The sequence below is a fragment of the Myotis myotis genome, unplaced genomic scaffold (genome assembly GCF_014108235.1).
Source record: "Myotis myotis isolate mMyoMyo1 unplaced genomic scaffold, mMyoMyo1.p scaffold_m19_p_3, whole genome shotgun sequence".
In the NCBI taxonomy this organism is placed as follows: domain Eukaryota; kingdom Metazoa; phylum Chordata; class Mammalia; order Chiroptera; family Vespertilionidae; genus Myotis; species Myotis myotis.
In genome coordinates, this window is record NW_023416335.1 from 56,413,631 (window position 1) to 56,430,177 (window position 16,547).

At 36.2% G+C, this 16,547-nt stretch overlaps 1 protein-coding gene across 10 annotated transcripts in view; it reads left to right on the forward strand.

Annotated features, from left to right (window-relative positions):
* The window catches only part of MYCBP2 (MYC binding protein 2), a 300,098-nt gene that overhangs the window by 269,889 nt on the left and 13,662 nt on the right, over positions 1-16,547 (forward strand). For all 10 annotated transcript variants that reach the window (XM_036296929.1, XM_036296926.1, XM_036296920.1 and 7 more), the window contains 8 exons: positions 3,200-3,280; positions 5,017-5,283; positions 5,776-6,059; positions 7,436-7,532; positions 9,030-9,149; positions 14,091-14,192; positions 15,171-15,299; positions 15,647-15,779. In XM_036296929.1, the coding sequence (XP_036152822.1) occupies positions 3,200-3,280; positions 5,017-5,283; positions 5,776-6,059; positions 7,436-7,532; positions 9,030-9,149; positions 14,091-14,192; positions 15,171-15,299; positions 15,647-15,779 (1,213 nt within the window). The remainder of the gene's footprint in view (positions 1-3,199; positions 3,281-5,016; positions 5,284-5,775; positions 6,060-7,435; positions 7,533-9,029; positions 9,150-14,090; positions 14,193-15,170; positions 15,300-15,646; positions 15,780-16,547) is intronic.

Sequence of the window (16,547 nt, forward strand, 5' to 3'; positions counted from 1 at the left end):
GAGTTTGATTGCTCGCTATGATGTGCACTGACCACCAGGGGGTGGCACAGAACGAAGGAAAGCCCCAGCTGGCAGCCGGGGAAGGGAGGCCCTGGCCGGCAGCCAGAAGGCCCTGATCAGCCCTGGTTGCTGGCCAGGCCTAGGGACACCACCCATACACGAATTTTGTGCACCGGGTCTCTAATATATATATGTAATGTTACACCACCATCTGACTGTCTTGATTACTGCAGCTATATAGAAAATCATGGAATCAAATCCCAACCTGGTTCTCTTTCAGTGCTGTTTTCTAGGTCCTTTGCATATTCATATAAAGCTTAAAATTAGTTTCTCAGCTCCCCTCCTGCCCCCCAAAATATATTCTTGTATATTGATTGAAATTGCACCAGATTGATAAGTCAGTTTGGAGAGAATCAGTATCTTAGTAATATTGAGTACTTTTATCCACAAGCATGATATAGTCTCTCCATTTATTTGGATCTTATTCCATTTCTGTCAGTAATGTGCTGTAGTTCAGTGTATAGATCTTATTAAATTGTTCCCTAAACAGTTTATGGTTTTTATACTATTGTAAATGGTCTTTTCTTTTTGCTTTCCAGTTGTTCATTTCTAGCATATAGTTGACTTTTGTGTGTATTGAATTACATCCTGTGATCTTAAGTCCACTTATTCTTGAAGCTTTTTTGTGGAACCTTTGAGATTTTCTTCATAGATAATCATGTACTCTGTAAGAGTTGGCTTTACTTCTTCCTTTCCAATCTATATGCTTTAAATTTTTCTTGTGTCTTTGGAATGTTGAAGAGCTTCAGTACCATGTTGAATAGAAGTGTTAGGATCAAACATCTTTTCCTTCTCTGGATCTTAAAAGGAAAGCATTCAGTCTTTCACCATTACGTGTGATGTTAGCTATAGATTTTTTTATAAATGCTCTTAATCAGATTGAGGATATTTCCTTCTGTTCCTGGCTTGTTAAGAAATTTTGTCATAATGGATATTTTCACATATTTCTCTTTTTGTATTTTCTTTTATTCAGTAAAATAATCCGTATATTATTATGTCTGTTAATAGATATGTAATATAAGTTTATATGCATTTCATTTTTCTTTAGTAAACAAGAAGGTAAACTAGGGGAATGGTTGTTAAATGGTACAGTGTTTCTTTTGGGATGATGAAAGTGTTCGAAAACTGACTGTGGTGAGGTTTGCACGTATCTGCGAATATGCTATAAACCATTGATTGCACATTTCAAATGACATGGTATAGTATGGTATGTGAACTATATCTCAGTAATGCTAACTTTAAAAACCACAAATTATGAAGAATGTTAAAAAATAAGAAAGCTCATTTGTTTCTGTATGATTTAGCTAGTATTTTAAGTAGCAAAAAAATTATTCTACAAATTTACTTTCTTCAATTGATACAGGGCTATTGCAGTTATCTATTATTCTTGAGGGGGGCTATGGTAGTTCTTTATGTAATTTGTCCATTTCATCTAATAGACTGAGTTTATTGGCATAAGTTGTCCATTATATACTCTGGTTATCTTTAATATCAGTAGAATCTTTGGTGGTATATCTTCTTTTCTTATTCTTTTCATCTGTTTACTTTGGGTTTGATTTTTTTCTAGTTTTATAATAACCAAACATAGAGCATAGACTAGGCAGTGATGGCGAACCTTTTGAGCTCCGCATGTCAGCATTTTGGAAAACCCTAACTTAACTCTGGTGCCGTGTCACATATAGAAATTTTTTGATATTTGCAACCATAGTAAAACACAGACTTATATTTTTGATATTTATTTTATATATTTAAATGCCATTTAACAAAGAAAAATCAACCCAAAAAAATGAGTTCGCTTGTCACCTCTGACCCATGTGTCATAGGTTCGCCATCACTGGCTAGAGACCTTTCTTTTCTCAAGTAATGCTGTGATTTTTCTTCTAACCACTGCTTTAGTTGAGTGTCACAATTTTAATGTGGTGTGTGTTTGTGTGGCTTTTTTTTTTTTTCATTTTATTCAGTTCAAAATATTTTCTGACTCCCATTTTGATTTCTTCTTTGACCCCTGGATAAATATTTAGAAGTGTTTTGTTTAATTTCTAGATATTTGGGGATGTCACTCATAGCTTTCTATATTAATTTCTAGTTTAATTCCATTGTAATAAAAATATATACTTTGTATAATTTTGGCTTTTTTTTAATTGTTAAGCCTTAGCTGATTTGGCTTAGTGGATAGAGCATCCACCTGCAGACTGAAGGGTCCCATGATTCTGGTCAAGGGCACATGCCCAGGTTGCAGGCTCGATCCCTAGTAGGGGGTGTGCAGGAGGCAGCCGATCAATGATTCTCTCTCATCATTGATGTTTCTATCTCTCCATCTCCCTTCCCCTCTGAAATCAATAAAAATATTTAATAAATAAATAAATAAAAGAAAATTGTTAAAATTTTATTTCTGGCTCATAATATGATATATTTTAGTGAATGTCCATGTGAACTTGAAAAAAATATGAACTCTGTTTTTGTTCTTTGATGGGGTTCTATAAATATCAGTTAATTCAAGATGGTTGGTAGTTTTGTTCATGCCTTCAAGAGCCTTTAAGCAAAAGAGTGCCTTGCCTCAGTTTTCTTACCTGTAAAATAGGCAGGACATCAGATTTTACCTTATGGGGTTGTTGTAAAGATTAAATAAGAATATATTTATATATCCAATTTACATTCCCAACAACACGGTGCATAAAGGTTCCTTTTACTCCACATCCTTGCTAATACTTGTTATTCTTGTCTTTTTCATAATACCCATTCTAACAGGTGTGAGATGGCATCTCATTTGTGGTTTTGATTTGTATTTCTCTGATAATTAGTGATGTAGAGCACTTTTTCATGTACCTGTTGGTCATCATCTGTATGTCTTCTTTGGAAAAATGTCTGTTCAGATCTTCTACCTATTTTTTAATCAGTTGTTTGGGTTTTTTGCTATTGAGTTATATTTTAGAGATTAGTCCGTTAACAGATACATGATTTGCCATTTTTTTTTTCCATTCATTAGGTTGCTTTTTCATTTTATTGATGGTTTCCTTTGCTATGCAGAAGCTTTTTAGTGTGATGTAGTCCCACATGTTTTATTTTGATACCTTAAAATGTCAAATGTACAAGTTTTATTCACGGAGCTTGCTTTTCTTTTTCCTTTTTCTATCTAAAGGCAACGTCAGATGCTGACCTGAAAGAACATATGGTTGGAATCATATTCAGTAGGAGTAAACTGACTAACTTACAAAAACAGGTTGGTTCAGATCCATTTCATTGTCTTCATCAGTTTTTTATCGTTTTCCAAAATCTATGGAGGCTTTCTTATGCTAACTCTTTTATAGATCCTGCAGAATATATCTGCCTTTTCCTAGAGAAAAAAGAGTATATTGGCATACCTGCATCACTTTAAAGATTTCTTTTGCGTGTTAACTTTCCTACTTTGCTGCTCTTTGTTATGTATTTTCAGGTAGATTATTTCATTTTGGTGACAAATGCCTAATTATATCAGATTTCATTTGCATGTCTTGTGTTCCTTTAACCACCTTTTTTTGTTTGTTGATTGATTTCTTTTTAATTCACTGAGCAATTATATTAACTAAACCAGTGTTAATATTTTTACACTGGTTGTAAGAGGATTGAGAAGTACCACAACATTGTTCAAATGTGCCCAAATAACATAAAAATTAGCCCTTCAGCCCTAGCTGGTTTGGCTCAATGGATAGAGCGTTGGCCTGCGGACTGAAGGGTCCCAGGTTCAATTCCGGTCAAGGGCACATGCCTGGGTTGCGGGCTTGATCCCCAGTAGGGGGCATGCAGGAGACAGCTGATCAATGATTCTCTCTCATCATTGATGTTTCTATCTCTCTCTCCCTCTCCTTTCCTCCCTGAAATCAATAAAAATATACTTTAAAACAAAATTAGCCCTTCAAAAGTCAAGTAAAATATTGGTTTTAAATTAGCCCATTATTGCCTGGCCAGTGTAGCTTAGCAGTTGAGTGTTGACCTATGAACCAGGGAGTCACAGTTTCATTCCTGGTGAGGGCACATGCCTGGGTTCTGGGCTCGATCACTTGTGGGAGGCATGCAGAAGGCAGCAGATCCATGATTCTCTCTCATCATTGATATTTCTCTCTCCCTCCCTCTCCTTTACTCTCTGAAATCAATAAAAATATATTTTTTTTAAAAAAAATAGTCCATTATTTTAACTTTAAATACCATTAAATAAATGACAACTTTATTTGTGCTTTATCTTTTTAACAGCTTTTTGTTGAATCTTAGTTGTAAAATGTACTGTTATTTTATATATCACTTAAAAAGAAAATTTGCTGCGTATTAAGTTGTGAATGCCATTAATTATAAAATACATTATGAATTTAAGTGTTATAATTGAGATGATAGAAGTGATAAAATATGGTCATTTATGTTTGTTTGATGTCTTAAACCAGCAATTTTCAACCTTTTCATCTCGTGGCATACATAAATTAATTGCTAAAATTCTGTGGCACACCAAAATATGTATTATTTGTGGATCTAACAAAAAAATAGGTATAATTTTGATTTATTCACACCAAACAGCTCTTGTTGTGTTGGCTGTTATGTTTTTATTTGGCAATCTAAGGGAAAAGAGGTCAGTGCCCCTGACTAAATAGTCAGGTATTGCATGTTTTAAAAATTCTTGCAGCATACCAGTTGAAAATCTCTATCTTAAACTATAGGCAGGGGCATTAGTAGCTTGTATATAAGTAGATTAAGTAAATTCTGCATATCAGTTGATTTAGATATTCAGATTTTTAATCATGGTTCCCCTAGTTTTTGAAAAAATTGTTTTTTAAGACGAGTTGAGAGGATGATATGATGTAGAATTAACTGGGAGGAAAAGTATTGAGTATCAACTATATTGTCTTTTTATAAGAAAACTAAGAGTAGTAAATCAAACTTACAAATATATTTTTATGTTTTCCTTATGTTGCTATGTCACCTTTTAAATAGGTATGTGCTCACATAGTCCAGGCTATTCGCATGGAAGCCACCAGAGTTCGTGAAGAATGGGAACATGCCATATCAAGCAAAGAAAATGCCAATTCTCAGCCCAGTGATGAAGATGCCTCCTCTGATGCTTACTGCTTTGAGCTGCTCTCTATGGTTTTAGCATTGAGTGGCTCTAATGTGGGCCGGCAGTATCTGGCTCAGCAGCTAACTCTGCTCCAGGATCTCTTCTCACTGCTCCACACAGCATCCCCTCGAGTCCAAAGACAGGTGACTAATCGTACCACTACCCTTTTGTATTAGTATTTTCTTACTTGAAACATTGTTAAAAATTAAACTAGTAAAGTATAGAACTTTATCAATTTTGTTTTATTTTGTTATGTTTTAGGTTTTTGGAATGTATTTTAACTCCATGCTTTTTATTTTTGACTCATTGTGATGAGAATACGGAAGAGGAAAATACAGTTTATTTTACTGATGTGCTGTTGTGATAAGAGTGTTCTGGCTATGAGTTTCTTATTACCCTGAGATCTATAATTGAATTTTCCCTTAATCCTAACCAAATAAAAGACATCTTTTTTCTTGCTGCCCTGAAGTGGTAATTACCATCTGGGACATTTTTTTTAAATAGTGTTTAAATTGTATTTCTTTGCTTCTCAAATATTTGAAGTCATAGAATGGCAGTTATATTCATTTAAAAAGTTGAAAACTTTAAAACACTAACCTTTAAATGGATTTCTTTCCTTTTATTTTTCTTACCAGGTGACCTCCTTATTAAGACGAGTTTTGCCTGAAGTGACGCCTAATCGTCTGGCCAGCATCATAGGAGTGAAATCTCTCCCCCCAGCAGATATCAGTGATATCATTCACTCAACAGAGAAAGGAGATTGGAATAAGCTAGGTATTTTGGACATGTTTCTAGGATGCATTGCCAAAGCCCTCACAGTACAACTCAAAGCCAAAGGAACCACCATCACAGGAACAGCTGGAACCACCGTGGGCAAAGGAGTTACAACAGTTACCCTTCCAATGATTTTCAATTCCAGGTTGGTCATTATGGCTGTTTTATACTAAAATAAAACAGAATGAGCTACTGTTTGGAGAATTCAGACATGAATTCTACCTTGTCAAATTCTACCTTATTTTCTTATTCACCAAATAAACGCCATATATACTGACCCATGTATAATAAAGAATGCTGTATATAAAAATAAAAATCATTTTGGGATTAGTGGGGAAAAGAATCTGCTAAATATATTTTTCCCATGTAGAAAAATAATTATAGGCCCTTACCTCACACCATATACAAAAATAAACAAGATTAATTAAAGCTTTATATATTTCTTTTAAAATTCTACAAGGACAAATCATAGAAGAATATTTTTGTAATCTCCAATTTGGGAAAACTTTAAACGAAACACAGAACCCAAAAGTCAGAGAGGAAAAGATTCACAGATTTGACTACATAAAAATGGAAATTAATTGATAGACAGTACTTTTAAAATACAAGCAACTGACTTGGAAAAAATATTTAACATTTATATAGTGGACAATGAATTATTAGGCATAATATTAGAAGAATGAGTACAAATCATTGAGAAAAAGACAACTGATAAATGACAAGAAAAGTAAATTCAGAGAAGAAAAATTACAAATGCCAGGGAACAAATGAAAAGACACTTCACTGGTAATCAGAGAAATATAGATAAAGCAATAGAGAATATCTTTGCATTGGCAGCATTATTAAGAAATAGGCATTTTTTATTATATGTAATGTAGATTGCTACAGTTTTTTGGATATCAGTTTGATAGCATATCACTATATTTATAATATGCATTTCTTTTGACCTACCAATTCTACTTCTACAATTGTTTCCATCAGAGGTGTCCATACATGTGCACAGATACGCAAGAGTTTTTATTCCAGAAATGTATGTTACAGCAGAAAATTGGGAACATGCTAGTAAAAGAGACAATCCATGATATTAACAAAAAACATCAGAATGTAAATCAGCATATTGCTTCCTTTATCTCCATAGACTTGCTAAGGAAAAAAATGCCAGCTGAACTCAACAGTAGTTTACTCAGTGATATAGTTGACATATTCTGGTGCAAACTCTTTATTATCTCTGTGGACAAAGAGTTTGTGGACTATGGATATACATTGAATAGCACTGTTCTAGAAGATGCATACACAAATAATAGATAAACAAATATTTCAAAGGGAGCACATATCAGAATAACTAGTCTCTTGATGTTGAAGACACAGATAATGGGTAATGTGTTGATTAATATTCATTAAAAAGGCTTTACTTGACTATCATTTAAAGAATTAAAATGCTACATATTGAAATAACAGCTTTCATCTAATTCATCTGTAACCATCACTGACTGGCTTGCAAATGCTGACTTTTCTTTGTAGTTATATTCGACGAGGTGAAAGTCATTGGTGGATGAAGGGCTCGACTCCTACTCAGATCTCCGAGATCATCATTAAACTTATTAAGGATATGGCAGCAGTAAGTTCCCATCCTCCTGATCGTTGTCAATGAAATGCAGTGGAAATCTTATTAACAAAACAAGCAGCTTATTCTACTGACTTAATAGGAGAAGTACATTAGTGTTATTTTGGTTTACTTAGAGGCTCTGTTTAATAGGTTAACCTTTTTACCATTTATCTTTTAGTTATAAATTTGTCCGTTGTGTAAACTACGTTCATTTCAAGCTTCCCAGTTCATTTACTTGAGAATTGTAACATAAGTCTTCCAAGACTTTAAAACAATATGTATATATTCTTTGAACCCTAAAAATTAGCCTGATTCTGAAACAAAAAGGAAAAAATGGGTTCCCAAAGTGGACATTTCTCCTCTTCAGTTTTCATGGTTTATAAAAAATTGTACTCTTTTTTTAAATATGTTTTTATTGATTTTAGAGAGGAAGGTAAAGGGAGAGAAAGAGAGAAACATCGAGGAGAGAGAAACATCCATCAGCTGCTTCCTGCATGCCCCCTTCTGGGGGCAGAGCCTACAACCCGGGCATGTGCCCTGCCCAGGAATAGAACCAGCAACCTCTTTCTTGGTGCATAGGACAACACTCAATTCACTGAGCCACACCAGCCAGACTACTCTTTTTATTAATGTCTGACACCACTATCTTTAGATGTTGGCTTTGTGGGAAGATCTGGGAGTGTGGAGGAAAGGGAATTACTGGGTGCTCCATAACGTTAGTTTACTTACATTCCATTATATCCAGGAGTCTATCCAGGGGAGGGCAAGATACTCAGATTATAGATTCCTAAGAGGTAGAATAGATGGCAGGCCATTTTGAAGGAGGAGAAATTTGAACTGCTCCTTAAAAGACTGATAGAACATGGATATGAGATAAGAAAAGTTATTCTGGGGAAATATAAAATCCTATCACTTTTCCAACAGCATGGACATTTCCTCAATCAGAGAAATGGAGAATTGTTTCAGTTCTCAAATAGGCTTTCTCAATAGGTTCACTAGATGGAAATATTTAGGAAAACTGTTTAGGAACATCTAAATTCTATAGAAATTAAAAAGTGATGGTGATTGGTAAAAATCAAGTTAGCAAATTAAGGTAGTTGTAATTTGAACCCATTTATGCTCTTGGGTTCCAGTAATTCTCATCTAAAGCAATTAGCTGTATAAATTTCATGTTAAGCAACAATGTTTCATAATCAAAATTTCTCAAGCATAGAAACCTTAGTACTCTGTTATATATTTATCAAAATGTAAAAGAAAATACCCTTGAACTCTATAGAGTATTGAGAACCTAATTTATATACTTTGATTTTGTATTATCAAAATAGTGATTAGAAGTTGAATTTTTTAGAGGGTGGTGAAAAATTTTTATTTCAAAACTATGCCCCTTGATTAAAATTCCATTAATAAATCTTTCCTTATGGGTGAGAGATGTTATTTCAGAGAGTAGAATTTGCTACCATGACTATACATTTCTGGTTGCTTGTTAAATTATTGTGCCCTGCTCAATAGGGTCATCTCTCCGAAGCATGGTCCCGAGTGACAAAAAATGCCATTGCAGAAACCATCATTGCCTTGACCAAGATGGAGGAAGAATTTAGATCTCCAGTGAGATGTATTGCAACAACTAGGGTAGGTTTTTTTCATTTGGTCTATATCCTTGCATGTTCTTTTTTTCAGTAATAGGTTTGAATTAATAGGCCAGCTATTATTTTTACCAAATATTTATTTAAAAAGCATGAAGGTTTTTTGAATTATGAAATAAGTGTAGTGGTTATTAATATTCCCTGTTACATGTTCTTTATCACTTGTTTTTGTTATCAATTACGGAAACTCAGGATATACTGGTTAGATAGGGCTAACTTTCCATATATGTCACTATATTATCTTTTTAATGGTGTATTTACCATAGCTTACACAGTAAGTTTAGTGTCGGCATTATGCTGTGATACACTGAGGTCCTTTGAAGACAAGGTCCTCCCTATTACTTTTGGTATGGCCCAGTTGTCCAAAATTAGAGCCCTATAGCATACTCATTGAGTATACAGGCCTTGCTTTTTTAAAAAGCAAAAAAATTTTGCCTGCAGTGGGGTAGGGCAGAATCTTTTAGAGCAAGCATGTCAAACTCAAAGGCTAACACAGGCCAAATGAACAAGGTTTAAGTTTATGTGTGCTGCAAAAAAAAACCAAAAGCTTAAATTTTCATAGAAACATAGGTTTATTTTGATAGAGATGTGCTGAATACAAAAGGCTGAAATAAATGAGTAATCGTTAAAATAATAGAACATTTTAATAAAAATTAATATTTTTTTCTTGAACATTAAGTTATCAGACACTCAATAACTGCACAGATTAATAAGTGTAATGCACATAAACCTATTTTTCTTGTTCTCTGAAGCGAAATATTTTCTGTTGCACACTCCAAACAGGTCAGTACAAGACTAATGACGTGGCAATCGGCTGCAAAATATTCACTGATAGTTTTAGTGGAGAGAAATGGTGTGCCTGCGCGTAAGGGAAATGAATGCAACATGATTACAGTAATCAGTCATTAATGACTGTTGTCGTCATTATTAACTAGAGGCCTGAGGCACTAAATTTGTGCTCTGGGGTGGTGCAGGGGGGCGGGGGGTCCCCTCAGCCCGGCCTGTGCCCTCTCACACTCTGGGAGCCCTCAGAGGATGTCTGACTGATGGCTTAGGTAGTGGGCCTAAGCTGGCAGTCGAACATCCTTAGCGCTGTTGCGAGGCAGGAGAGGCTTCTGCCACCGCCGCTGCACTCACCAGCCGTGAGCCCGGCTCAGGGCTTCTGGCTGAGCGACACTCCCCCTGTGGGAGCACACTGACCACCAGGGGGTAGCTCCTGCGTTGAGCGCCTGCCCCTTGGTGGTCAGTGCACATCATAGTGACAGGTCGTTCCGCTGTTCAGTCAATTTGCATATTAGCCTTTTATTATATAGGATTATGTATAACAGGATATTGTAAAATTTAAGTTATGAAATTTTTATTAAAACATTTCTTACACATCATTATATTGGCTAGGCAAAAGAAATATTCATTGTGGGCCGACAAATTTGACATGCTTGTTTTAGAGAGTAGGATTTCATTCTTCAGATGAGACATCTGCAGGAATTTGTAACCTACCAAATTTCATGTCCCATGTGCTTCCAAAAGAGATTTGAGATCTTGAAGCAGGGCAATGTGACAGCATTGGGAAGAAGTAAACACTGATGGATAGTGCTTAAGTTAATTCTCATAAGTCTGAAAAAGAAGATAAATTATATTTCCCTAGGGCAGAAAAAAACCAATTTGGGCTATGTTGCTAGTAAGTGTGGCATCTGAAGCACTTTTTTTTTTAAGTTTTTTTTTTTAATTAATCTTTATTGTTGAGATTATTACAGATGTCCCTCGTTTTTCCCCCCATAGCTCCCCTTCACCCATTTCCTACCCAGCCTTAGGCTCTCACCACCCTATTGTCTGTATCCATAGGTAATGTGTACTTGTATATAAGACAGGGGTGGGCAAACTTTTTGACTCGAGGGCCACAATGGGTTCTTAAACTGGACTGGAGGGCCGGAACAAAAGCATGGATGGAGTGTTTGTGTGAACTAATATAAATTCAAAGTAAACATCATTACAGAAAAGGGTACGGTCTTTTTTTTTTTTTTTTTTAGTTTTATTCATTCAAACGGGCCGGATCCGGCCCGCGGGCCGTAGTTTGCCCACTGCTGATATAAGATCTTTTTCTAATCATTTCCCACTGCCCTTCTCTCCCCCTTTCCCTCTAGGTATTGTCAATCTGTTCCATTTCCATGCCCCTGGTTCTATTCCATTCACCAGTTTACCCTTTTCATCAGATTTTTTATTCGTTTGATTTTTAGATTCAGTTGTTGATAGGTATATATTTGTTGCCACTTTGTTGTTCATATTTTTTATCTTTACCTTTTTCTTCTTTCTTCTCTTTTTAAAGAATACCCTTCAGCATTTCATATAATACTGGTTTGGTGGTGATGAACTTCTTTAGCTTTTTCTTGTCTGTGAAGTTCTTTATCTGACCTCCAATTCTAAATGATAGCTTTGCTGGGTAGAGTAATCTTGGTTGTAGGATAGTGCTATTCATCATTTTGAATATTTCTTGCCACTCCCTTCTGGCCCGCATAGTTTTTGTTGAGAAATCAACTGACAGTTGTATGGGCACTCCCTTGTAGGTAACTACTTTTCTCTAGCTGCTTTTAAGATTCTCTCTTTGTCTTTTCCCCTTGGCATGTTAAGTATGATGTGTCTTGGTGTGGTCCTCTTTGGGTTCCTCTTGTTTGGGATTCTCTGTGCTTCCTGGATTTGTAAGTCTATTTCTTTCACCAGGTAGGGGAAGTTTCCTATCATTATTTCTTCAAAAGGTTTTCAATATCTTGCTCTCTCTCTCTTCTTCTGGCACTTCCATAATTCGGATGTTGGTACGCTTGAAGTTGTCCCAGAGGCTCCTTACAACTATCTTCATATTTTTGGATTCTTTTTGCTCTTCTGGTTGGGTGTTTTTTGCTTCCTCATATTTAAAATCATTAATTTGTTTCCCAGGATCCTCTAGTCTATTGTTGAATCCTTGTATATTATTCTTTATGTCAGTCAGTGTATGCTTTTCCATTTTTTTGGCTTTCTCACTAAGATCCTTGAAAGTCTCACTAAGTCCCTTTGAGATTTCTAGAAGATTCTTGAGTAACTTTATAACTCTGGTTTTGAACTCTATATTCAGTAGTTTGCTTTCTTCCATTTCTTTTGTGACATGTTTCTTTGTCTCCACATTTTGTCTGCTTCCCTGTATTTGTTTCTATGTATTGGGTAGAGCTGCTAAGTCTCCTTGAGTTGATAGAGTGGCTTTGTGTGCTAGGTGTTCTATAAAGCCCAGTGGTTCAGCCTCCCAATCACCTGAGGTGGACACTCTAGTGCACCCCTTTGTGGGCTGTGTGCACAATCTTGTTGTAGTTGAGCCTTGACCTCCAGGCCAATTAGCTGTGGGGACCAGCTGTGACTACAGTGGGAGAGCTGCTGTGCAGGAGACATCCTTTTGGGACAGAACTTGCTTCAATGGGGCTTTGGTGCTCACTGAGTCTGCCCCTTGAGTGTGTCACTTATGGATGTGAAGAATTGTAATCTGATATGGTCTCACACTGACCACTAGGTACATTGGCTCTTGAGTCTCCAGGGAGGTGCAAAGTCAGCCACTGCCTGGGGACACCCAGCAGGAGCTACAGAGAGATCTGCAGATTCCTCCTCTTTGTATCAGCCAGCTTTCAGGCAGTTCTGGATGATGGTTGTTCTCTATTTGAGTTGTAATTTTAATGTGGCTGTGGGAGGCAGCGAGTACAGGTGTTTGCCTTCACTGCCATCTTGGTTCTCCTGAAGCAGTTATTCTGACTAATCCTCACCCACCCTGCATGTGTTCTTCTCTTTATTCTGTGCCCCCTTTTTTTTAGCATATTTTATTTTTATTTTTCTGGCTTTTCTTTCCCTAATTTTTCCCCTTACTCTTCATATCCAGTGACACTCCCATATACTTCTGAGTTACAACAGTTAAATTATTTTTTTCAGTAATGAAGAAATATTTAATTCTGTGTAAAACTGAAACTTATTCTTTAAGCCTCAGAAAGTGTTGGACTATTTTTTAGGGCAATTTTCTAGAGTTGTTAAATACTTGCTTTATTTGTTAGACATTTACTTATTTCTGACAAAGTGCACCAAGCATAGTGCTAGGTGACTAGGGGCATACAGAGACTTGCGAGTAACTGTTATTACCTACAAGAATTTAATATGAACCCAACTACTCATGGGACTCTACAAAATTAAACATCCATTGTACCACCTTCCTTGGAATTTAATGTCCCTGGCAAATGATAATGGAAGGAAAAATTTGCAGGAGTCATTGGAATATTAAATATGAAAATTCATATATTGCTATATTATTTTTGTAGTAGCCCAATCCTACATAATAAAAGGCTAATATGCAAATTGACCAAATGGCAGAATGACCGGTCACTATGATGAGCACTGACCACCAGGGGGCAGAGGCTCAATGTGGATGCTGCTCCCTGGTGGTTAGTGCACTCCCACAAGGGGAGCGCCGCTCAGCCAGGAGCCGGGCTCATGGCTGGCAAGCACAGCGGCAGTGGCAGGAGCCTCTCCCGCCTCCACAGCAGCACTAAGGATGTAGGACATCCCCTGAGGGCTCCCGGGCTTTGAGAGGGTGCAGGCTGGGCTGAGGAACCCCCCTCAGCCCCCCCCCCCGAGTGCATGAATTTCGTGCACCAGGCCTCTAGTAAAGGATAATTTTATATATCAGGCAGGAAATAGAGTGCTTAATCAGAGAAACGTTTATTCAGTAAATATTTGAGTGCATACTGTGTGCATGGCACATACAGCAATCATGTACGTGTCTGATGCCACATCAGGAAATTTTGAGTACCACTGGGTATTTACATAACTTCAGGTACAGCTGGAATTTATTAAACTATTATCATGTGTCAGACAGTCAACATTTTATAAGTCTTTCCTAAGTATTCAGTGCCTTTCCTTTCAACAGCTCTGGCTTGCTCTAGCATCACTGTGCGTTCTTGACCAGGACCATGTAGATCGTCTCTCCTCAGGGAGATGGATGGGAAAGGATGGACAACAAAAACAAATGGTAAGATGAAAATTATCTTATATAAAATGATCTTGTTTTTCTTTATAGTCAGCAGTAGCTTAGCTTTAAAAAAACAGTACTACAAGTCAAAATACATAATTAGTGGAACTCTTGAAAAATTGTGTCACATTGCCAAAGTTCATCTCACAAGGGTTCCTTCTTTATAGTATATTAGGGGCCCAATGCACGAAATTCGTGCAAGAGTAGGTCTTCCTTTCCCCCCTAGCTGCCAGCACCGGCTTCCATCTGGCACCCAGGACCTGGGCTTCTTCTGGCACCCAGGACCCGGGCTTCCCTCCAGCCGCCAGCACCCAGGACTGGGGCTTCCCTCCAGCCACCAGTAGGCACCCAGGACCCAGGCTTCCCTCACAGTCCTGGCTTCGTTCGGAAGGTCGTCCAGAGGATGTCCAGTCTAATTAGCATATTACACTTTTATTATTATAGATTAGGTATACAAAAGAGCTTTCCCCTTCTCTGAGACATGTTTGCATAGTATCAAAATTTGTTTTTAGCCAGACTTTAATTTCATATCTCAATTTTTGTAGTAAAATGTAATCAATCTTATGGCAAGGAGAAAAAGCAGTAAAAGAGGCAATATGACATACCATTTTTTCAGAAATGTACTTAAAGTAGGTTGGATATTTATCATTTCATTCACTGAAAGAAGGCTTTATATGGCTCTTTCAACACTTTCTTATTAGTGGTTAAAGTTTCAAAAATGAATGTTTGAATATAATGGGGAGAAATTTTCTCAATCACTAAGCAAAGTATCCTATTTATTTTATTAATCATTGATTTAGGCCTTTGAGGAAATTTTATAATTTAATACACTTGCCATCATTCAGTTTAATGTTCAGATTCCAAATTCTTAATAGACTTCAGTTACTGTTACTGGTAAAAATAAATTACATTCAATTTGTGTGAATATTGGTACTTTCTTATTAATCTAATGTAACCTATGGAAATGTTTTATTTTAGCCTATGTGTGATAACCATGATGATGGTGAAACTGCAGCAATCATTTTATGCAACGTATGTGGAAATCTATGTACTGACTGTGACAGATTCCTTCATCTTCATCGACGAACCAAAACTCATCAAAGACAGGTGAAGATTTCTGTCTTATACACAGAACAGTATCTAGAACATAAAGTATATTCAATAACTTTTGTGGAAGACTTAGGGTAATGAGAAAAAATGGACTTGGGAATCACAGCAGCTGTTTCACTTACCAACTGTGTAAATCAAGCAAGTTGTTTAACATCTCTAAAACTTAGTTTCCACATTTATACAAACAGAACTGTTGTAAAGATTAAAGAAAAGATTGGAAATATATGGAACTTTTTGGAATGCTTTCTTAATAAAAGCCATTATTTTTATTGAATAATTAAATTTGTACTTCTCTTTCAGGGTCATAAATAAATATATTTTCCCTTTTCTTAATGATATAATAGGTCTTCAAAGAAGAAGAAGAAGCTATAAAGGTTGACCTTCATGAAGGTTGTGGTCGAACTAAATTGTTCTGGTTGATGGCACTTGCAGATTCTAAAACAATGAAAGCAATGGTGGAATTCCGAGAACACACAGGTAAAAGAGGATTTAAGATTGAACCATGCCTGTTGGTTACCATTAAATTAGATGTTACTTTAAAATTACTTAATGTGATTAATTGAGTATATTCTGATAAGTAATTATCATGACATCATTGATCCCTGTCTGTATTATTATATTTATGAGACAATGTTCAATGGTAGAAGAGCATCAGGCTAAAAGTCAGGAAACCTGGTTTGCCACTAACTAGTTATGTAATCTTGAGCCAGTTATTTTATCTCCAAAACATGTGGGTTTTCATTTTGATTTATTTTTGAAAAAGTAAGTCTGCTATATTCCCAGTTTAGTTATATTAAATCTTACAAATTCTCAATTTTCAGTACCTTTGTCATCTGCCATTTGACTAACATGAATTCCGAATCTTAGAATTAGGTATAAACCTGAACAAACTTAACTCTAGATGGGAGTAACTTTTCATGCTATAAAAGCATCGTCTTTTTTTCTCAGAGCTGATTTTTTTTCCCTATAATCTTACCATGACATACATAACATTAATTAATGTTCTAATGTTGAACCATCATTGTATTAATGATATAAACTACCCTTTTTTTTAAAGAATATTTTTTAAAATGTATTTTTATTGATTTCAGAGAGGAAGGGAGAGAGAGAGAGAGATAGAAATAGCAATGATGAGAATTACTGATTGGCTGCCTCCTGCAAGCCCCGCACTGGGAATCGAGCCCACAACCTGGACATGTGCCCTGACTGGGAATCAAACCATGAGCTCTTGGTTCATAGGTTGAC